Consider the following 23824-nt stretch of genomic DNA (forward strand, 5'->3'; position numbering starts at 1 on the left):
GCTGGAAGCAGCTTCTTTTTCCCACTCTCACATACACTTAAGGGCTGACAGGGGAACAGTATAACATTCCTGTCAAGTCACACTCATTTGGATAAAGTCCCACTCATTAGAAATAGGCAGACTTTCCAGCATCAGTGCCCTCTTAGGGCTTCATACAGTTCTGCTCTTTAAATTCATACAGTGCTTTTCTATACAGTAGTCAAAGGTTGCACATTGTGGCCCATTCTTCTCTTCCAATGGAGTGCAGAAATGATTATTATTGTCCTTTTAAAAAACACCAACACAATCAACAATGTTTTACAATAAGGGAGGCAAAGTGAACATACCATAATTACAATATAAGAACATACACAGAAACAGAAGGTAAGAGAGTCCTGCTGACAACTGCTTCTAGTGTAAAGGTTCAAGTGTGTCTTTTCCCTTGTCTGCATCACCTGGAAATTATCACAATCAGCGACTGTATGACAGAACGATAAATACGGCGGTATCAGAATTTTTGTTCATTTTCATACTCATCTTAAATTATACACAAGTTGCTCCTATTTGTCCAATAGTTTATTTCCCATATCCTATAAATATTGAAAAACTTGCTTTCATTTCCAATAGTTATACACTATGCCCCCTTACTCAATGTGCAAAGGTACTACAAGAAACAAGTGGGTTAAATACTCTATAGATTCTACACTTTTATAAGGACAGAGATGCACAACTAATAGTCCATGTGATTGTGGCCTTTCCAATGTTCCGCACAAATGGTCTGCTTTAGGACAGACTATCCATGTACTAAACTATGAGTTTGAAAAATTGGAGATGTAGCCTATAGCAACCAACCAGATTCTGACTGTAATTTATTTAGAATATTCTCCATTTTTTCCAACCTGCAGTTTAGTAAATATACCCCTAAGAGACAATATCAATGTCCAATTTGGATGAAATTCGGCCTCTACTGACAAAGTTGCGGCCTGGTAGTACAGGTACAAATGGTTGATTACATCCATGTTTTAACTGTATTTACCAACATGCTAGATAATGCCCTAATTGATTTAAAGCATTTCTGTAGTGGGGTCACATAGCAGTTTACACTGAATCGTGTGCAACCACTGTAAGCAGAACACACGTGTAGCTGGTCCAATAGTGGATCTTTGCGTACTGGACATAAGACAGCTCTGACATCATAACAAGTGAGATAGTCCATAGCATGCAATCCAATGCTTGCATTCTGCTTTTAAATGATGAAAAAGAACATCAACGCATTAAGGGTATTCACAGTAATACTACACTATGAGCCTTCCCTCTGTGTCATCTTGCATTTCAGACAATATCTGCAATTAGGTAATAATATTATTTAATTTGGATGTTTTTTTCCTTACATAATATTTCTATCAGGGCTCCAGTAAGCTATATTACCTTATTTGCTTAGTAATATCCACATAAACTTCTAAGCGCAGCCTTGCTCATAAGTACTGATATCATTTTTATATCGTTGTATAAAGCTATTTACGCTTAATAACAATTTTAGTTTTATTTCAGAGCAGTGGGCTACATAATAGCGCACCAAATGTTAGCTTTATAGCCTGCGATCCATCTGTGATGGCACACCAAGCGATATATCAGTTTTTAATTCAGTGTTGGCTCTAGCAGCACGAGGATTAAAGGCTGATTGGAACCGCAAGCTCCTCTGGACAGGTCTAGATTCTGCCGCTAATGTGCTGCCAAGAACCCTACCATAGCTGTGCTGTAAATATATAAGAGCAAGTAAAAAGGAATGCTAGTTAGGGTGAAAAAAAAGCACTGAAATTTCAATTCACACAAGAGCATTCCAGCTGGTGTGAACTGAACAGGGACTGGGGGACTGACAGCCAAAAAGCAAAATATAAATAAAGGAAAGATTGCATGTTTAGGGCCATTGCCTGTTTGTGGTTTTCTGCCTTGTCTGGCACTCAACTTTCTAGATTAGTGTGTCTAATACAGAAGAAATCAAAATCATTCAGGAGAAGGTAAGTCATGTCAAGTCATCCATGAAATGGTGACTTTTAACCTTTTTGTGTCCTCATTAAGAAAACGTTCAAACTCGGCCCCGTGGATTAAGTGGAGTGGGGTGGGACCGGGAACAAAATCAGCCAGCTGCTGTAATTCTCTTGTGCCTTCCAAGCACAGTTTATATAGGGACAAGGCAAGAGGCGGCTTGGACTTTTATGCATTCCTCCATTAACCCAGTCAGTGCACTCTATTCATTTGTACTGGAATTTTTTTTTATAGCATTACAATGTTCAATAATTAAAAAAACAAAACATGTTTAAATACTGATATGTAGATACTCATGTTTAAGGCTTTAGAACTAAAGGAACTCAAGATTCTTTGTACTGTAAACGACTAAAGTAAAATATAGAGATTTAATTTGAGGCAACATTCACAGCATATTTTAAAATCATAATGTGTGTAGTATAAAGCAGGGTGTGGATGCCACCAAAAATGATGCATACACTAAATAAGTAAATAACATAACGTATATATACTTAACTTTGACTTGCTACCTATACATAATGGAGGCAGCCATTTTGTTGGGTGAACTAATAATTCAGTAGCCTATCCTTTGTCTAGGAACCTGAATGAATATAACTGAGGCCTCATGAATATTAGCCAGTCAGTGCCTAAGTGATAGCACTGGCTCTGAGCAAATTGATAGGCTGGGTTCACCACACAAAATGGATGCCTTCACTGTGACAGATCCACTTTAACCTCAAAGAAAAGTTGCTTAAGTCTTAAGAAAAATAGCTATAAGACAACAAGAAAGAGTGTGTGTGTGTCCAAAAAGTTTCAGGAGCTTTTCATAACTGGAGGCATTCATAGTAAGTTATGATAATAGAGAAATATTTATTTTTCCTATGTACAGCAGACTTCCTGTCTTTAACTCAATTGTAAGGCACACATAGCTGTTCTATCTCGCTGTGCAAGTGCATGCACAGTCAAACCCCATTTAGGGCTAGATTTACTAAACTGTGGGTTTGGAAAAGTGGAGATGTTGCCTATAGCGACCAATTTAGATTCTAGTTGTCATTTATTTAGTGCATTCTACAAAATTACAGCTAGAATCTGATTGGTCGCTATAGGCAACATCTCCACTTTTTGAAACCCGCGGTTAAATAAATAATACGCCTTGGACTTTGCAACACTAGTTACTTGGCAATTCTGTTTTCACTTGCAACACCCAGGAATGTTATATTAATATTAGTAACATAGACGATTATTTAAATTTTTTCCCAATATGCTTTGGCATCGGAAGCATCTACCAAACTTGAACAAACCTGCAGTACAATTACTAGTGACCATCTGCCATCTTTGACAACTTTAAATAGAAGAAGAAACCCCAGACCAAAATTTCCTTTATTAAGTGCATGGATATTTTTATTAGTATAATATAGCTATTTTTAAAACATCATGTTTCTTGCTGTGCAACCCTGTGTTAACTAGTTAGTTAATAAAACTGCTTGCAGTGTTGTAGGAGAAAAAAAAACAGTTAAGCATTTAGTGACTGAGCTGAAACACAGCTCTCATATCTGAGAGGGGGAGGGGAAGGGAAAGTACAGTTCAATCCAAGAGAGAAACTCTGACTTTGGAGGTAGGGCTTGTCTCCATGCCAAAAATAAAAACAGAGAGAAAGAGAGGAGAGGGTGAGCGGGAGGGGGGCTAGTGCCGTATTGGAGTAGCTACAGACTTTCATTTTTTTGTCAGCTTCTCTTTATTCCCCATTGATATTGCATTTCATCACACACATTTCTTAACGGCTAGCTGCCTTGCACTGCCAAACCGTTTCTCTAAAAGGCTGTTTTTATTTAACTTGGAAACGCACAAACTGTATACTACTACAATAATATACCAACTAGAGGCAGTGAAAATAGTAACTATGCATAGCTAGGTAATGAGATGAAAACAAAAGGTAGGGGTCCAAGGCTTCGATTTAGTAGGGAAGCAAATTACAGCACTGAATACAGTAACGAACAGTTGATTGTAAGCAGGGCCCTCTTACCCCTGTCTGTATTACCCAGTATTGTTTTATTACTGTTTGTTCCCAATTGTAAAGTGCTACGGAATTCGCTGGCACTATATAAATAACAGTTGATGATGATGATGGCAGTTGCAACACAGAGCGATTGAATGTGTGTAGTTATGAACAAAATGTGTGACCATGGTCACAACTATTATTATTACTAACCCTTTGTTATATAGCACCAACTTATTATGCAGATAGCATTATAAACGTTGACAGGGTTACCAAGGGAAATTTTTGGCCCCAGTAAAGCAACTTCTTGGGTCCCCTTCCAAAGGTGATGAAGGAGGTGTGGCTACATCAGGTTGGTGGCTCCTCCCACTACATGTCAGTGGCTGCTCCCAGGTATTCCTGGGCCCTGGTACTTTGTACCTGCTCCCCGCCCCTTCTCGCCACCCCCTGATCATTGTGGAGCTTACAGTCTAAATTCTCCACCACACAAACAGTAGGTTTATCACTTCAGAAACAAACTTAGTAATATGTTTTCGGACTGTGGAAGGAAACCAAAACTATACATTCTGTCAGTACCATAATGATAATAGCCGGATGACACACTGTGGGGCCCCCAAACATTTGCACGCCCCAGTCATTGACTAGGGGGCTTCAGAGTAATACCGGCCATATCTGATGTCTGATAGTTGTGTTTTACAAAGGGAACAGTAAACTCAGAAGTCAGTGAAATAAAATAGTTATATCTTCAGGCTACTTCGTACACAATGCGACAATCCATGAAATAATGGCACATTATTCCTTTGCTAGGAATGGCAATAAAATGAAGTGTTTAGCATTATGGGTGCACAATGCTATCTTCCCCAGCAAGTCAAAGCTCTCTTCTTTATGTTCAAAACAGTCTATAAGCACCGTACACGCAGCTCAATGTCAAGACGAAACCTAAGCTAAGCAGAACAATCTGTGTAAAAGCATCCTTTCATTCACTATGATGAAGGCCTTGTTGAAAGAGGAGGGTTAAGGTAAAAGCCACTGAACAAAAGGGCAAACATTGGGCTGCATTTTACTGATGCAAATAACCCTGCAAACAAAATGATGCCTCAACAGTTTTGGGCACTGCAATCTGTAGAGACAACTTTCCAATCACTTCCGGCATAACAGCCTACAAGGGCAACAGATAGTCCTTTAAAACAAATTTGAAGAGCTGACATTACTGTCAATAGTGACACAAGTACAGTAAGATTATTGATCGGCAAAGTGATGCAATGAAAATAGCGTCACACAGATTGAAGTGGAGTCATACAGAGACAATTTCTGGTAACCCCATTGATGCTTCAGTTTCCAATGTAAATAAGTACTTAGCACTATGTATTTACCCCTGCAACCATTGCCCTATATGGAAAAGGGCTGTGAGATCTGGTGATGGTTCTTTAGGGATAACTGGGGGGATTAATATCAGATCACTGCCCTTCATATTCTTAGATATCAGTGGTTTTTCTCTGAGATGTCTACTGATATCTTAGTATAGACCACACATAAATTATTATAATTATCATTTATTTATAAGGTGCCACAAAGGGTCCACAGCGCTATACAATGGGGGGGTAGAGCAAACACCTGTAAATAACACATCGAGAAGACAGCAATGAGTTACATAGAAGGCAAAACAACTACATATTACACAATGAACAAACAGTAACTAGTTGTCTAGTACAGGGGAGAAGTACTGTGGAGGGATGTGGACAAATTAGGGAGCATATCAGCTTGAAGCCTCTGCCCAAGAGCATGGGCGCAACAAACGGCTATAGACTTCAACTAACGACTATTGAGTTCCAACTAACGCACAATGGGCAGAGACCAAAGACCAGACACAAGGTGATTGTTATGGGTGTGCAGATGGATATGATAGTATAGGTAGGAAAACATGCGGAAAGAGAGCCCTAAAATCTAGAGAAAATTGATAACAAGTCACACAAGCAGTATTTAGCTTTTACTGCATGTCTATCATACAGTGTAGAAGTTAGCCTGTATTAGAGCATAAGTTACTTATACCATACTTCTGTGGATATTACATATGCAGTGGTGGAAGCGGGCTGGTATACGGTGGTATGCAGGACCGCAAATTCTCCTACTGCCTTCATTGTAAAGCTATCACATTCCATTCACTTCCATTTTCCATACCGCCACTTCTAAATTTTTACTTGGCCCACTGTATGTACACTATGCATATATCCAGTGGTCGAAGTGGGCCGCTGTGCCATACCACCACTTCTCCTACTGATTTTATTGTAAAGCTATCAAATTCCATTCACTTACATATTCCATACCGACACTTCTAAAGTTGTACTAAGACCACTGCATATATCACAAATGTGACAAAGCAATTACATAAAAGCTGGAAAGAAGTCCATGTGATAGTTCCAGTTGTACTACACCTTTTACATTTTGAACCACCCCACTAAACATCCTGCACTTACACTTTGTTCATCAGGGGGTATATTTACTAAACTGCGGATTTGAAAAAGAGGAGATGTTGCCTATAGCAACCAATCAGATTATAGCTATCATTTATTTAGTCCATTCTACATAATAATAGCTAGAATCTGATTGGTTGCTATAGGCAACATCTCCACATTTGCAAACCCACCGTTTAGTAAATATACCCCCAGGTGTATAGAAAACAACCATACTCGGTAGTCTGCTGAAACTATCCTTGGTCCACCAATATATTCTATTTTAGTAAAAATAATTTGTATTAAAGTTTGCACCTGAGTGGGCTTGTTTAGTAGAAAATAAAAAGTTCTACTTATGGACACAGCTAAATGAAGAAAATCATGCTGCTAGTAATGTTACTGTCATTACTGTGCACTCTGCCTGTGTTATAAATTTCCTGCCCATTTAGAAATCTGAAGCTCTGTACATTCCCTTAGGCTGCGCCTGCCCCACAGATGAATGGGGTAATTGACTGAACCGGGGAATAAGTGGGAGGATTTTAGAAACCACAGGATATTCACAACAAGCACTCAGCACTGGAATACAAACCATGCTCATTTTTTACCTTGTCCTCAATGTTGATGGCACTAATCTATAAAAAGAGGCTTCATTTATATTGGGCTTGAGTCCTGGAATGTATTTTTTTTTCTTTCTTTTTTTTTTTTCTAAGAACATCTGCTTTACAATGTTATTTTTTTTCTGTTCGACTGTGTGGGAGTTTTGCCGTATAAAAAGGAAAAATCAACTACAGCACATATTTGGAATAGTATACACTATCCATATATATATATATATATATATATATATATATATATATATATAATATATGGGTGTATTACATTTAGGTCCCAAACTGTCATTTTAGCCAGCAGAATTAGCAAAGTATTGAATTTTTAGGTTATATAGTGAATGCAATCAAGTATTATAGATTTTTAATCAAGATTAATTAATTTATTTTGCAAACTGCATATCAAAATGAGTTCACTTGCAAATATAATTTCATAAATCTTCCACTGCACAATTTTATGTTACCTTATAGTCACTCTCAGCTACTCCACTCCGATTGTATAAATGTCGAGTTTTGTCAAATTTAACCCATAAAACACCATTTGTCCTATAAATTTGGAATGTTGCTGCTACTTTGGCAGAGTACATATGGTAGATACAGTAATAACACTGAAAATCACCTGTGGCATCCACGCTACAAAGGTGTTTTGTACTGAAAGCCAATATTGTTTTTTTAATTAAAAAATCTAGAGTAACAACCGTTTTAAAAATGTCTGATTTATGACTTTGTGCACATGCTAGCTGTGTTAGGAGGACGGAATGATTCTAATAGACTTTTATCATTTCCTATTCACCGACATATGCTCCTTCATGTGGATTGAATATCTGAGAAAAACATTATAAGAAGCCTCCATAACCGTACTCACAAAAGAACTATAACCACTAACACCCAAGTACCCCAATGTACTTACTTTCTTTTTACAATAAACTGCATTGAATTAGTTAACTGATGTTATAGACCAGTCTGTTAATGCAACAGAAGTTATTGCATTCATAAAATCATAAGCTCTCAAGTGAGCATGATTGTAGCCTGCTGTATGGAAAGTATAAGGGGAAAATCTATTTTTTTATGTAATATTATAATCCAGATGTATTAGTTAAAGAATATAAAAAGCTATTTACAGTCCTGTGTTTTTACATTTCAGGCTTTTGTACGCCACGTAACTTCCAAGCTAAAAACTACTCGGACAAGGGACATAAATTCAAAGAAGGTTAGACTTAATCTTGTGTGTTTTGGCGCCTTTTCCCTGCCAGCTACTGTAAAAAGTGGAGATCTTGTCTGTCCTGTCTCAAGTTCAATGGCAGCTTCCTCTCACAGGCAACAGAAGAGGGGGAAGGGGGAGAAAGGCATGTTCAGTGCACTAATAATAATTCAGATCACGCCACTTCAGCTCCTTGTGTCAAAGTAAAGAGATGTTCCACTCCCTCCAACCTGAGAGTCCCAACTAACTCACAATTCCAGACAGGGTCAAACACACACATACAGCCATGACGGGACACTGTCAAGACATCACCTATGAATAATCAGGGGTTTGCTAAGACAATGGTACAATCAGTGTACCAGTAAGCCTGTCGTCCCATTGTGATCTTTTAAATACCACATGCATGTACATGCCAGACAGTCTGTTTTGTGATTATACCAATATATATTCATTATAGTTTTATACAAATAATACTAGCAGTTACTCCTAAAACTGCAGGGGACAAAAAAAACTGATTGACATATAAGTGTCACATATTACAAGTGTTACAAGTAAATGTTAAAAACCCATGGTTATCGACACTAGTAGCTGGAACGACTATGATCTGGCCTAGCAAAGTTTAACCACCTATTAACCAACATTGTACTGCTTGCTATATTGTGTTGAACTAGGATAGAGGAAGGACAAATGAAATGGTTCAGGGATTGTTCATCTGGTAGCCCGGATGCGGGCACAAAAGGCTCTTTTGTTGCCCCTACCTTCCAAAAAATCACCATAGAGTCTAGTGTATAACATCAGTCGTTTTTGAATAGTATTCAGCCTGTGACCACACAGTTATAATAAATAGGCGTTTACCTTCTCAGGTTAATACTTGGACAGCACTGAAATAGGTTTAAATAAAGTAAAAGGCGGAAAACAAAATGCCTATTATTGATAAAGATAAATGTAGAAGGCGCCACACTTTACACACGTATCCAACATAGGTCTAATGCAGACTGATATAGACATACATATAGTTAGGCATATATCTGTTACAATGTGACACACTGTATTTAACACAGGAGACAGTGAGAGGCACAAAAAGGCATGCAGATAAACCTAAACATTACTGTGCAGGAGGAAGCATACAAATCACTGGATTTATATACAACACCTGGAGCAGAATTACAGTGTAATGCAGCATGAATGATTTTATCACACAATATATTCTCAGTGAGAAGCTTAGTAACCTACAGAATGTTTAACAGGTGTAGGGCAGAAGGGGAGCCTGTTCTCCAGAATTTACAGACAAGCCAAACTCTCAAAACATAAATCACCAGAAGTACATAAATATTGATTAGGAACAATGTGTGCAGATTAGCATGAACCATAACTAAGTTACTTTCCGACACATAGGACTGCAGAGGGGGTGGAATTGCTATATTGGAAATTCACATACCTAAGGTTATACAGACAGGAAATAGCAAACATTAGTCAGTGCCCAGATAGAACACAGGGGTATGTTTGGCTAAAACTCCATATTCAATATGAGCGCAGTTCCAGTACTACAAGAACAACAAAATGTTGTGGAGAATAAAAAAAAGCAGTTATTTCTGCCAAACTCAAAATAAAATATGGCTTATATAAAAGGACTAGTAAGAATTATACATGTAAATATTTAGGAAACCTATCAGCAATGATTGGAAGGGAGAAAAAGTTGTGAGTTTAGAGGGAAATATTTTCCAACACACAGTAAACTTCCTGTCCAGCAATCCAATTGAAGGACAGTACAGTCAGCCTCTTTGAAGCCTAAAAAGGTCTATTAACATTGCGCTTGTCAAATGTTAATACATTGTGAAATATCTCTTCTCTCAAGGTATGGAAACTTTTACATATATGTAAATGTTATAATTAGTATTATCTTAATGTAAGGCAACTTGTGTGTATAGGTTTAGTGGCCCATTAATATTGGGAATGTTTAACCTACACACATTGGTTATCAGTGGTATGTATTTATGACACAGTGGCTACTTTTGCAGGTATTGCCCAGAGATAAATAAACCACACCTTCGCATACATAGTAAGGAATCTCCACTGCTATGTGCACAGTCAGCAGTGACATCAAGCAGATCTAAACAAACTTATTGGGGTTAAACGAGGATATATATAAGTATATGTTCATGCAGCCTCAAGACTATGATAACAAGAACCATGTCTACTTACGTTGGAACAGCAGGACGTAAACGGACGTAGATATTACACATTATAAATTACAGACAAAAATGCATACGGTAAACAATGACCCTTTCTAAAGCTTTTTTTAAAAGAAAATAAAATAAAGGAACCCTACAGTTACAGCTAAAAAAAACAGATTGCAAATAAAAATGAAGAAATAAAAAGTGCAATAAAAAGCATGGAAAATACAATTGCTGTACAAAAAAGGGGCCTCTTGTTCCAATGTATACCCAAGTTACATGTGTTCTTAGCCCTTGCAGCGTTCAGCTGCTAGGTGTCTGCCAGAATGAGGAGGAAGAGTTGCGACAGGATGTTTGCCAAGTTCAGCACTCTTGGACGCAAGCTCCATCCCCTGATTGCTGGCAGAGACGTATGACCCACATCCAGATGCTGCCAAAAAAGCATAAGACAAACAACCGGCACTTCTAGCTCATCCCACAACAAGTTATGTCACTAAAATATTCAGGAAGAAAGGTTATTACAGGGATTGTAAAATACCCCCCCCCCCCTCTTACTGTCCCAACACACATCAGTAAGCTCTGCAAACTAGGAACTGTCTGGATCAAGGTCGGCTGACCAGGAACACACTTCTCCGGCACTTTCAGAAGTATTGCTACATGCCAGCATATCAGGCTAACCTCAGTCTGCGCCCACAAACCAAATATCATAATATTTGTGAAACCACTTTAGATCATTAAAGCCGGGAGAAAAAAAACGGCAAATACCACGTGTAAAATTTCCAAATCACATACCATTGCACTGTATTGCATTAAATTAAAGGGATCCTGTAATCTGAACACAGCACAGGCGCGGTGGCTTCACATTTCTTAGGTGACAGCTAATTTCTCTGGCAGGGGTGGATTTTTTTTTTTTTTTTATTATCAAATCTAATTCCAAAGGAGTGATTGCAAGTCTTATGTGGGTTGATGTGTTTTCTGTTTGTTCATGCGATGGTTTTATATAAATACGTGTAAGAAATAAAGAGCAGAGCCGGAAGAAAATATCTTGGCAGGGTGATGAAGTCAAAGTACAAGGCAGTAAAAGCCTGTGTGCCTGCTGTGCCTAGCTTTACTTGCAATCCTGCACTCCTGGAGGGTGGCTGTGCTGGGCTGACTTGAACGCGGTCCAGGAGAGGCTGATCCCGTTTTTTTGGAGCTGGGCTGGTCTCTGAGTGCTGTTGGCAGGGTTTTTCCTCTCTTTCCCCTGTGTGTCTCCCTGGCCCCCCTGTCAGTCTGGCTCTGCTCTGCACATCAGGCAGCTCATAGCAGACCCGGTTCTGCACTTGGACGAGTTCCACCTCTTGCTGATTGGACAGGAAGGCGGCGGCTCCCTACTCACCCTTCCCACCTTCTCTTCTCCTCCCTATTCAAGCAGCTCCCCCGTCTAAACTCCAGCTGTCACAGCCCTCCCACCTTCTCCTAGGACTCCCCCTCCATCCTCCCTACTTTCAATCTCCTTCTGCAGTCACTCCCCTCCTGTAAATATTACATTCCTGCTCTCGTTTCAAATCATTTTCTTCATATCTCTCTCCCTCCCTCTCTCTCTCTTCTCTTCCCTCTCTCACTCTCTCTCTCTCTCTCTCTCTCTTCCTCCCTCTCTTCTCTTCCCCCCCCCCTCTCTCTCTCTCTCACTCTCTCTCACACTCTCTCTCTCTTCTCTCTCTCCCTCTCTCTCTTTTCTCTCCTCTCTCTTCTCTCTCTCTTCTCTCTCTCACTCTCTCTCTCTCTTCCTCCCTCTCTTCTCTTCCCCCCCCCCTCTCTCTCTCTCTTTCTCTCTCTCACACTCTCTCTCTCTCTCTCTTCTCTCTCTCCCTCTGTCTCTTTTCTCTCTCTCTCACTCTCTCTCTTCAGCAATTACAGTTCAACACTGGTGTCAACTAAAAACTAGCATTACATGAAATCATAAATATGCATAGAACTCATTTGCTAATTATTGGGACACGTCCCATATATGGAATCACGACTAGTTCCCCCTAGTCTCCATAATACCCTCTGCTAGTGTTCATGATCCTGTGTTAAACCATACAAATAGGAAAACTCCTGGTTACTTTTATATTTGCGATTTTTAACAAGATTCACCATGGCTGCTCTTGCAGTTCAATTCACTTCTGGCTTAACTTTCCCCTACTGTACCCCTGTTTCGTTCTCATTCACTAAACTTGGGAAGCTCAGCTCTTGGCTTCCTCCTTGTGGCTATGAAAAATAGGAAAAGGGGGAGGAGGGTGGGGGTTTCACGGACATAGTGATAGTGTGAAGTAGCCTGCCTAGAAAAAAGGAGGGGGGTGGCAGGGAAGCCATTCTCCATATTTATGAGCAGACAACCAATAGACAAGAGAGAAGTCTTACAGCAAAAAGTCTAGTCTGCTGAGAGACCCAGACAGGTCAAAGGACCCTGAAATCAGCACATGATGCCAATTGAATCAATCCTGTTTTCTTACAGAATGTGTCTGGCACTTCAGTGTCTGTTGCTCTCAGTGTGCAGCCCAGTGCTTTAAGTATTTACTGGGAGAGGCCGGGTGCTATGAAGAGAGCTCATTAGTACCACTGTGCCTGTGTTCTCTATCCAGTGTTGCCGATTCACTACTTCAAGAACATACACATATAAAGAGATTTTAAGCCTGTTATAACCAACAGCTTGTCCTATGCAAGTTCAAATCCTATTTTTATAGTTTATTGCATGTTATTTATGTTCTTTCTGTAAATTAAGGAAATACACCTATACTGTAAAACGTAAAGATTTAAAATCTGTCTAGGCCATTTTGTTAGTGTGTATTTCACCAATTATTTGTAAATATCTTGCTATATTGTTGCTGTAGACACTTGTTTATAAATATCATTTTTAACAACCGTAAACCATTGCATTTTATAATACAGGGACCACTATGTGGGATGCTCAGGTCAGTGTGTCCTGCAATCTTTCCCAGTGGGCTTTGCAAAACCCAATCAAGGAATCCTTCCAGGTAAATCAGCAGTTAGGAATGCAGTGGGACACAACATGCCGTGACAGGAAAGTATGTGCCCCAGAGGACTTTGCTTTCCTAACAATTTTTCATCAAACATAAGATGACAACTCTTCAATCTTCACATCAAACTCTTAAAGATTTCTTGTTTATTTACTGATTGGTAGATCAGGAAGTAATGTCCTAGCACTAACTGTTTGTTGCTGCTCATATATGTTTCCATATGGCTATTTGGTACAACCTTGAAGAATTATTCTAGTGAACAATTTGGGCAAACAGGTGCGTGACAGAATTGCACTGATCTGGTTTGCAGTCACAGTGTTGAACTACAGGAGCACAGTGTACAACATGCCCAACTGCACCCTCTTGTATTTTTGGGTGAAATGGTGACCCAGGCCTGCAGCCAGAGGGGTTATCATTCAACCAGGTTTCCCCCTCATTCAGTCAAATCTGATTATATTTGATTGGAGTTTGATGAGATATGATGAGCCCACACGGCAAATTGGTTATACTATAGTGTTCTGTCAGCTTAAATGTAGCATTGGAAGACTTTAAGCTCTCACAAGCAGGGTCCTCTCTACCCTTTGTCACCCATAACTAAGGCTAACAAAGGACAAAGTTACTGGAGGATCATCTTGTTGGCACCTCTAGTGGTTCACTTTCGTTTCAGTGGCCAGTAAAGAGGAAGTACAAAGCAGCATAAGTTGCTTGGTACCTCCCCTCCTGTGACTACTTCTGTGAATTGGTAAATTGCAAGAGGTATATACACCAATCAGGCTGCTGGGAGCTCCCGGCATTCTGATTGGTAAAGGCTGACGCTGTTCACCAATCAATGTTGGGATCAGCTTAGTGGTCATTACTGGCTAACAGCACTTTAAGCAGAAAACAGGAAGTTGGGAAAGGTGAGTAGCTGCCACCACCAAATATCTGAGGTCTGCCCTGTACTGCCACCAGAGATTTTGAGGTGTGCATAGAAGAGATTGGTGGGTCTGTATAGCCACCAAAGATTACTATTATAGCCAATCCAAAATGCTGAAGGTTATATAAACAGACCATTCATAGGGGAGAGTTGGCAACCATTGCTCCTGGGAGAAGGCGATTGCCTAGCAGCACGTTATAAATATGCTTACAATTTTATGAAAAGGGAGAGAAAACAACACGTTACCATGTGGTTCTTCCAGGATACTTAATTGTGCTTGCTACCAGGGCTTTAAGGATGATCATGCTTATACTAATGACTAAGGGCCTCATTTAGAGTCGGACGCAGTGTGCGTCTCAGACTTACATGAAAGAGTAGGAGTGGGATGGCCTCAGGCCTCAGTCCATTTCAGGCGCATCCTGCACATTTCCACTGATGGGACATGCGCAGTAAGCAACAGTTCCCTGCAGTTCCGTCTGCTTTTCAGATGCAGTGTACACTGCGACAGCTTGCGTGTCAGTACAAGGGAAAGAATGGAACACAGAGTTATGTAGGTGTGACTGTGAATAATTCAGATACTATGGGTGTCTACCCTAGTCGGATCAAGACGCAGGCGGAACCAGTGGCGGATCCGGGGGGGGCGGGGGGGGGCAATTGGAACGATCGCCCCCCACCCCAGCAGGGGCTTGCTGCCGACGGCTGCACACCATGTGCAGGTCCGCTCGGCAGTGACAGACAGGGACAGTGTGCTGCCCGGCTGCTCTGATTGTGTTTAAAACACAATCAGAGCAGCCGGGTAGCACACTGTCACTGCCAAACGGACCTCCACATTGTGCGCAGCTGCCGGCAGCCTTAGATGTCAGAAAGAGGTTGGGGCCTAAATCCCCCCCCCCCCCGCCCTAAATCGCCCCGAGTAAAACAATTTTCTAGATCCGCCCCTGGGCGGAACACACGGCAATACACGACTGAAAGGGCTTCATTAAGAGTCGGACGCAATGTGCGTCTAAGACTTACATGAAAGAGTGGGAGTGTGCCGCAGCTTGGTAGAGTATTACGAGTGGCATGTAACCCCAGTTGCGTCACACTCCTAATACCCTACCGAGCTGCAACCAGTTCCTGCAGCTAGCTAACTACTTACACCACCTAATTCCTGAGACAATTTTTCTGTCTTTTTTGACGTGTGTTCCACCTGCACCTTGATCCGACTAGGGTCATTTTTGCAGGTAGACGCCCATAGTATCTGAATTATTCACGGTCACGCCTACCTAACTCCGTGTCCCACCCTTTCCCTCGTACTAAGACACAAGCTGTCGCAGTGCACACTTGCGTCTGAAAAGCAAACACTCTATATTTATATATTTATTTCTAACCTCTACATACCCTTTCTTGTTACTCCCGTCGTAATCTTGGAGCAAATGCTAGAGATGTACAGTTGGACGCAGGTAACTGAACATATACATGTAAATGCGCTTTTCAACGCATGTATCTTCTCTTGCTTATGTTCGGAGGAGAATTTGTACCACTCTACATGAATCCCAATATGTTTAATCACAAGGCAAATCTTTCCTTGGAATATTGTACATCAAAAGCATTTAATGCACCCTACAATCTAACCTGTTCTGTCCACATGGATTGTTTCCAACCTGTTCTAGTAGACATACACCCATTACTGAAAGGAGTTCTCATGGTTACTTTTGTGAAAAGTCAGCAGGATCTTATTGCTTTCAAAATTAGCATGTAAAGCAGCTAACTGCACATAAAATATTTCATTTCCTGTACATGAAAACAGTTATTTGAAGTTGGACATATAGCATTACAGCATATAGCATTACATTCCTTTACTAAAATGTTTAAAGGCAAACATACATATACAGCTTGTCACTTGTACACCTCATGCATGACTGTCTCTTAAGAGTTGCCATCTGTACATCTTTCAGTGCAGTCTGGTTATCAGATTACTGTAATGTATAAACACCAGTGAAAACACATTGCCATGTGGTTATTGATGGCTACTCGCATTCAGGAGATCATTGGAGACGCAAAGCTACCACAATGCACCACAGCACTAATATCGGATCCCTAGACAGTCAAAGCTCTATGCTCATTCGCCGATGTTAGTCGCCTATGCGCATAGCAGTTCCTCCTTTCACTGGCAGAGTTAGGCAGCAATACATAATGATGGTTACTTCTCCCAATAATAAATAGACCCTATAGTTCCATATTCTGCATTTGTAAGAGCTAATAAGTATGAACCTGTATGTAATTTGAATATATGGCTCTATATATCCTACTATATCTGTGTTATTAACGTGTGGCTTCTATGTGCATAGTTAGCCCAAGGGTCATATAAAGGAATAATTTGCATTTCTACACCCACAGTTCATTAAAGAACCATTAAATGTACATCTTGACTTGCACAAAACAGCTGCAAATAACACTCCCAACCAGCTACCATAACTTGGCAGAATCAGCTATATTTAACATTCTATTTACAATTGTTGTACAGATGAGTTCATGTTCTTATTTTCTACTATCAGCCATGTTCTGGAAAAGGTGGCTAAGGGCCCTTATTTGCATATAAATGCTATGCATCTGTGCATATGTCCATTGTCATACACGTAATTCCTTCGCATGTGTTTTTGAATGCATCCAGAACACAAGGGGTACAGAGCTAGACAGGGCTGGTTCCCACTAAAACAGAGTTTGGGCAGTGTTTATTTATGTGTGTAGTGTTCCCATTCAATTCAGTTGCCCGTTATTTTCAATGGAGTGTTCGCGTGTGATACATGTACAGTAGAAACCCCATTAAAACCAGTCATAGGCCTTGGCCTGCACAGAACTGGAGACTTTATGGGAGACTGGTAGCCCCATCGCTAAAATGTAGGCAGAGTTAATGAGTCATATTGACACCCTTGGCATGGCATCTTCATAACCTCAGTGTTCCCAGTATAATGATGAGGGTTCCCTAAGACTACAATAGTAAAAATATGCAAATTCCACATACAATTGTTAAATCAACATTCATTGAAATAGAAACTCCACAAACCCTTTGTAATTTAGTAGGGAATCTTCTAATTGTCACCCAAAGGAGAATCTAATCATTCTAATCCAAGGGAAAATCTCCTTTTTGTAATCCAAGGGAAAATCTCCTTTTTGTAATCCATGGAAAATAAAACATAAAACCATAGGAGATAACACAATCTGTGTGCTCCATAGAATGACAGAATAATGAATTGACCAGGAGTGTCACCAGCCACTCAGTTCATAGGTGGACTCTGGCTCTAGCCCTAATATAATTGCCTGGAGGTAAGGAGAGTCATTGGGATTCCCTGCTTTCATCATAGGTCAATAAAGACTAATTGAACCTTTATTGATGTGGGGAAAAACAATTAGTAATACTGTGCAAACTCCATTCATGTAAATGGCCAATTCCTTTCAATCACCTGTTCACAGTATTGGGGCATATATATCCCCATTTAAATAAATGGGTCATTGGAATTAATGGGTCATTGACACAATAAAGTACAATAGACATGATCAGACTGTATCAAGTAAGGTGCCATGCTTTGAATGCATTGAAATGGAGCAAGCAGTGTTCAAAGCAAAAACACAGTGACAGATGTATGAACACAAATGTATAAGAACAAATGGTAAAAGCGCAAGTCAAAGTCAGCATTTAAACGCCAATGAGGGCCCTAAAAGAGTAAGGCTGTAGTGTCCCATCAGTGGGATTACTGGCAGTATATCCGCTGCTTGTACAATAATAACTCCCCCATTATCACAATATAATCTCCAATATCTTCAGTTGTACTTTATTGGGTCTATGTTTTTTGGAGGGTGGTGGGGATTAAGAGTAGTTGATGAGTAAGAAAGAATGTTGATGAGTAATTCTTAGATCTAAAAAAGACTATATAAATCCAACCTCCTTTCAGATAGAAAATAACTGAACACTGGGGCCTGCGAATGTACTGAAATATTGAACTTTGCATTTATACCTTGGCTATGATCAATATATGGATCATAGAGAATGAGCTCATGTAGAGGCTTTGTTAACATCTATATATTTTTATTGAAAGCTGAAATAAATGCAGACCACAAAAAATATAATGTGTAGTTCTCATCTAAATTGTGTGAACACTTTTAACGTCATAGGCTCCAAATAATCAGAAACATTGTGCTATAAACATTATCACATCATATATAACGGAAAGTATTTTTCTCTGCAAAATGAATGCTTCATGGGCTATTACAAGACGTGGGAATAAAGTGTCCCCCTTATCCTTCTTAATTGGGGTTAGGACCTGTCTGATGTAACAAATATCCTAGTGTAATATATGGGTGTGACATTTAAAAAATGAAAATGACGTTCTTTTGTATGTACAGCTGTTTGTGTTATAACATATTGCTATAACCTTTAGCTAACAAAGGCAAAATAGAAATCTTTGAAGTGGATTTCAGTGCGCGGCCAGCAGCGACAAGTCTAAAACAGTTATGAATTAATACTTAATAAGTGGTTCAGAAAAATAACTGGCTGAAAAACAAGAGGGTATTTAACTATTTTAAAATGACTGTCATTCAACAGCACTTACTACAACGTATTGTATCTAGCCTAATTAGGCGCTAATTATACAGGTTGTTAAGTCTAGTCGACTCTTGTTTTATAAGTCTGACTTGTAATTGTTATGTAAATCAGTATTTAGTAATACTTTCTCACCCATGCCCAAATCTGTACATGTACAAGTGGAAAAAGATTTCTTCCCACATAGCTAATAGGACAACATACTGAGACTCTGAGATGTGGGTATTCATTAACATTGCTTTTCATTAAAGTGTAGTGTAAGAAAGTTGCTAATTGTGTCTCTTACTGTATATCTGATACCCATCTTTCCAGACACGTAGTTAATGTAATTTACTCTAAAAATCAGGCCTTGAACCAAAGGGTGTTTTAGTCATTTTCCCAACATAAGTTTTGTAGTGATATATTTTAGGGAACAAATATTTTTCGTATAGAAAAAACAGACAAGTTTAATATGACCTTTAAAAAAATAATATTTAACTTTAAATATTTTACCAAGAAATCTGTTACTTAGAACGATGAAAGATCCAGAAAAAGGAAAAGAACCTAATTAGTGTTTGGTGATAATGTAATACACATTATACATAGTCACAAAGTGCTCATTTATGAAGTGAGCTGAATGTGCGGTGGAAACCTGCTTTGTCCACTGCTGTGCCCACACAGACCGCCCTATGTACATTAAGAAGGTCTCAGGAGACACCTCCACTCCCAGGAGATTAATTTGCAAACTAAAAATGAGCCTAGGTTTTCAGAAAGGGAGACATTGGAATGGCAAGTTGCAACTGGGGGGTGCAAAATGAATGAGAGCTGATGCAAAATTCAAGTCCTTTTTTGGCGTGGGGATTGGTGTTCATCCTTCAATGTAGCAAGGAACACTCTAAAAATGCATCTCCACTCTATATTTTTAATTCAATACTCTAATGCACCATTCTCCAAAACTAGCATAAGACATGATCGCCAAACACATGTTCTTGTCTGTGCAACTATTTGATTTTTTTATCTTCTGAAACAGGATTAATTATAGTTGTATATAACAGAGTAACTAACATAGGTGCAGTGAGAGCCAGTTGACAGTTCCCTGTCAAACCACATGTGTAAATATGCTTTTTACCATTGGGAAATCCACAGGGGCTCTTGCAAAAATTTGCTATGGGGCCTACAAATATCTAGTTACTCCCCCGACTGTATATTAACAATTGAATGACATTTATATTTTCATGGCCATACCCATTGTTAGATTTTTGTAATGTCAGTAAAACCCATTCTCATGCTGGAAAGTGTCAGTCATACTAAATGTACCTGGCTTGTGATTGCAGATTTACAACTACAAGCCCTTCTTAAAACACTCATGTTGTTGATGTCCAAGGGAAGTCACCAATGGGCACAGCCATCCTGCATTAATTTGGTAACATCTGTGAGATATCACCTATTGTGTGGCCACTTCCCTACTTATGACATTATCAGGGAATTAACAATAAGCATGTTCCCTCCACAATTCCAAATCTGACCCTTTTCCATTGAGATTTGTAACACCATACTTCTATTGGCATGTCTGAGGTGAGGTTATGCTCAGTCAGTCAAATGTGGGCTGATCATTCCGCTTGGCACATTAATTTACACCAGCATTAGGGCATGTCAGTCTGGTTGGAAGATTACTACATTTAAGGTTATGGCCAATAATGATCCTGTTGATCATTAAAGGGACATTATCGGGCATCACAATCATTTTTATGGCCGTACACGATGTAATAACTGCAAGATGCTCACAAATCATTCACATTAGTGTAGCTTCTATGGCCAGTATTCTTGCGAGCTCTAGACAAATAACAGTTGCGATACTTATATATCACAAAAATGTATATGTAGAAAACCAAAGTAGGAGAAACTAGTTCACAACATCACAACCTTATCAATAGATAGAGATAATACAACTCTGATTTTTATTTATTAATCAGCAAGCAAAAGTTATAACTTAATCGCCACTCATCTCTAAAAGTAATGTTTGCACCTTTAAAGAGGCTACAGAGATTAAGTCATGCACTCACACATAGTGAGTACTCTAGGTAGACAATATAAATATACAGTCCATTTGTTGCTACTGCTCAGAAAAATGAATGTATAGCTCAGCTTAGTATGGTCAGGTCACGTGAGATCACAGTCTCACATGACCTCCTCACTAAGCAGTGAGGGACGCGCCATGCCTGCACTGACAGCGATCTTTCTTAGGGGTCCCACAGCTGCCCGAGGCCCCTGGGCTATAGCCCATAAAGCCTTGAGGTTAATCCTGCCCTTAGTACAACTAAGATCTATAGGAGAAGATATAAAATGCAGCCACATAGTAGCCATACTCCTGAGCAGTTTACCTGACAAATACAGTGCACTGATAAATGCTCTGGAAACAAAAAACACTTAAAGTTACAGATACCCAATTGCATAATAAAGAAAAAAAGAGCATGTTTTAGATGTAAAAAAATGGACATTTAAATAAAAACTGCTCAATATGGAAAGCGGAACTGCAGAAACTAATTTTGAAAGGGTCCAAGCAGAGAGGTAAAAAGACACTTGCAGATATATGCACAAACAAATGGAGTGGAACTCATGTGACCCATAGTTAGTATATAGAGTCAGGAGCAACAAGTGACCGAGTCTCCACTAAACTTGATATGAATCATACAGAAGTAATCTATCTTGCAGATGGAACCAATATCACTGCAGAAGGTATAGGGCACGATTTGCTCATATGCTGTAATGCAAACGGCAGTAATTTACCAATACCAATAAAAAGTGTATCATATGTTCCTAGATTGTAATGCGGGCTATTGTCTGTAAGGTGCGTGGCGGCAAAAGGACTTACTATTATGTTCCAAGATAATATGTGCATTATTCAGAAACATAAAGTATTAACTGCAGCCAAATGACACCTGTATCGTTTTGACACTGCAACACAACAGATGATATTAAGCACATGCAGACACATTGACTGTATTCATGTGTGGCACAGACACACTGGCGGATTCAGGCAGGTGCGTGCTGGTGAGTGCCCCCGTCCTCTTTGTTTGACAGCCGCCCAATACATTTGAGTGCTTGTCGGCAGAGATCCTGCCCGGCCCCTCTGATTGTGTTTTAAACACGATCTGAGCGGCAGGGCAGCATACTTCGCCTGGTCTCTGCCGACAGGCTCTTGAATGTATTGTGCTGCTGTCAAAAAAGGGGGCGGGGCTCTAATTCACCCCCCCCTAGCAATCTGGGTCCGCCCCTGCACAGATGACTGGGACACAGACATCCAGACAGCATTAAAGAGAGGCCTAACAAAGACCTGACATGAGGTGTGAACGCTGTATAGAAGCAAAAGCCACAAGAATAACAATCCCAAAACAAAGTGAGAGCACTGAGACCACTTGATCTAATACACAGTGATGTGTGGCTCAATGAAAGTGCGCACACCAGGAGGTAGCAGATATATAGTGACTTTCACTGATGACTACTTCAGATACCAAGGTCACTTACCTGATACAAAGCAAAGATGAAGTATTGGGCAAGTTACAGGATTATGTTACAATGACAAGACTTGCATTTGCATTTTGCAACAACAATGGTGGTGAATTCACAGGATACATATTAGAACACTTCCAAAAACAACTTAGCATAGAGCACCACAAGATAGTACCCTAAGCAGTAGAACAAAATGGGGTAGACGAAAGGAAGACCAAAGCCCTGACTAAAATGATCAAATACATGTTAACAGATTCAGAACTATCTAAAAAATATTGGGGCGAAGTTGCAATGACCACCACTTATTCACAGAACAGACTATTCTCCAGAACAGTGAATAAAACCCTGTATGAACTATGGCATGGCAGGAAACTTATTATTAAACATATTAGAGTTTTTGGGTGCAAAGCATTTGTCTACATTCCCGCAGACAGATGCAGTAAACTGCAGAATCAGGCAGTGTAAGGTATTCTTGCTGGATGCAGCGAATGTTGAAAAGTATACAGGATATTAAATCCAAAAACAGGAAAAGTGACTACAAGCAACAGTATATTTGTTGAGGAACTGAGAAATTAAGTGATGATCCCAGCACATCCAGATAAAGAAGAGAGCACTAAGTTCAAAGACACAAGCATTGCAGCTACTGAAGAAGAGATTGAAATCAGCTGGAAACCAGATACCAAATGTGAAGGGACACAAAATTGACCGGCAGATGAAGTAAGGCACTCAACAAGACAAAGCAATGGTAAAGCACCTGTGCGCCTGTCATATAAAGCTACTGCAGTCAATATACGTGGACTCATATCCAGGGTAGAAATAGCTCAACTATTAAAAATGGAAGCTGACAAGTGGATGTGGAAGTGGTCACTGAGCGAAAGGGTACAGTCTACACCTAGACAGACTGGAAGCTCCAGGAGACGAGCAATGGAACGTGGGAAGAAAAAGTGCAGAGAGACTAGTGCATTGAACTGGAGAAAGACATCACAGGCTATCTAGAAAGATGGGTCTAGAGCAGTGGTTCCTAAACTTTTTCAGTTTGCGGCACCCTTAGAGTCTCCATAATCTTTTCAAAGCACCCCTCCAAAATAATTACCGAGCAGTCCCGTTTTTTAAGTATTTGAGTCAAAATAACGTAATAAGTATTTAGGTCAGGACAGAAATACTTGGTAAGTTGTTTGCAAAAGTAATATACATAAATCCAAGGGAAAAGAATATTTTTATATATTTTTTTCAATTATATTTCTGTCAAAGAATAATTTACAGCTAATATTCAGAGGAATAAGATCAAACAAAATAAAACAACAACATGTCCAAAAATCATCACACTGTGCCCCTTCACATTTACACTGTGTCCCTTCATCCACACACTCTGTGCCCCTTCATCCACACACACTGTCTGCCCCTC

The 23824-nt window shown here is 39.7% G+C and overlaps 1 protein-coding gene across 5 annotated transcripts in view; it reads right to left on the minus strand.

Moving 5' to 3' along the window:
* Positions 1–23824, minus strand: part of NFIB (nuclear factor I B) — a 350292-nt gene that overhangs the window by 183837 nt on the left and 142631 nt on the right. The window contains exon 1 of one of the 5 annotated variants that reach the window (XM_075209715.1): positions 11226–11784. The exons of 3 other annotated variants lie outside the window; for them this stretch is intronic. In XM_075209715.1, the coding sequence (XP_075065816.1) occupies positions 11226–11243 (18 nt within the window). In that variant the 5' untranslated portion in view covers positions 11244–11784. Of the gene's footprint in view, positions 1–10461; positions 10517–11225; positions 11785–23824 lie in introns of those variants that run through there. One more of the 5 variants, XM_075209751.1, reaches the window with a different exon arrangement.

This window comes from Mixophyes fleayi, chromosome 1 (assembly GCF_038048845.1).
Source record: "Mixophyes fleayi isolate aMixFle1 chromosome 1, aMixFle1.hap1, whole genome shotgun sequence".
In the NCBI taxonomy this organism is placed as follows: domain Eukaryota; kingdom Metazoa; phylum Chordata; class Amphibia; order Anura; family Limnodynastidae; genus Mixophyes; species Mixophyes fleayi.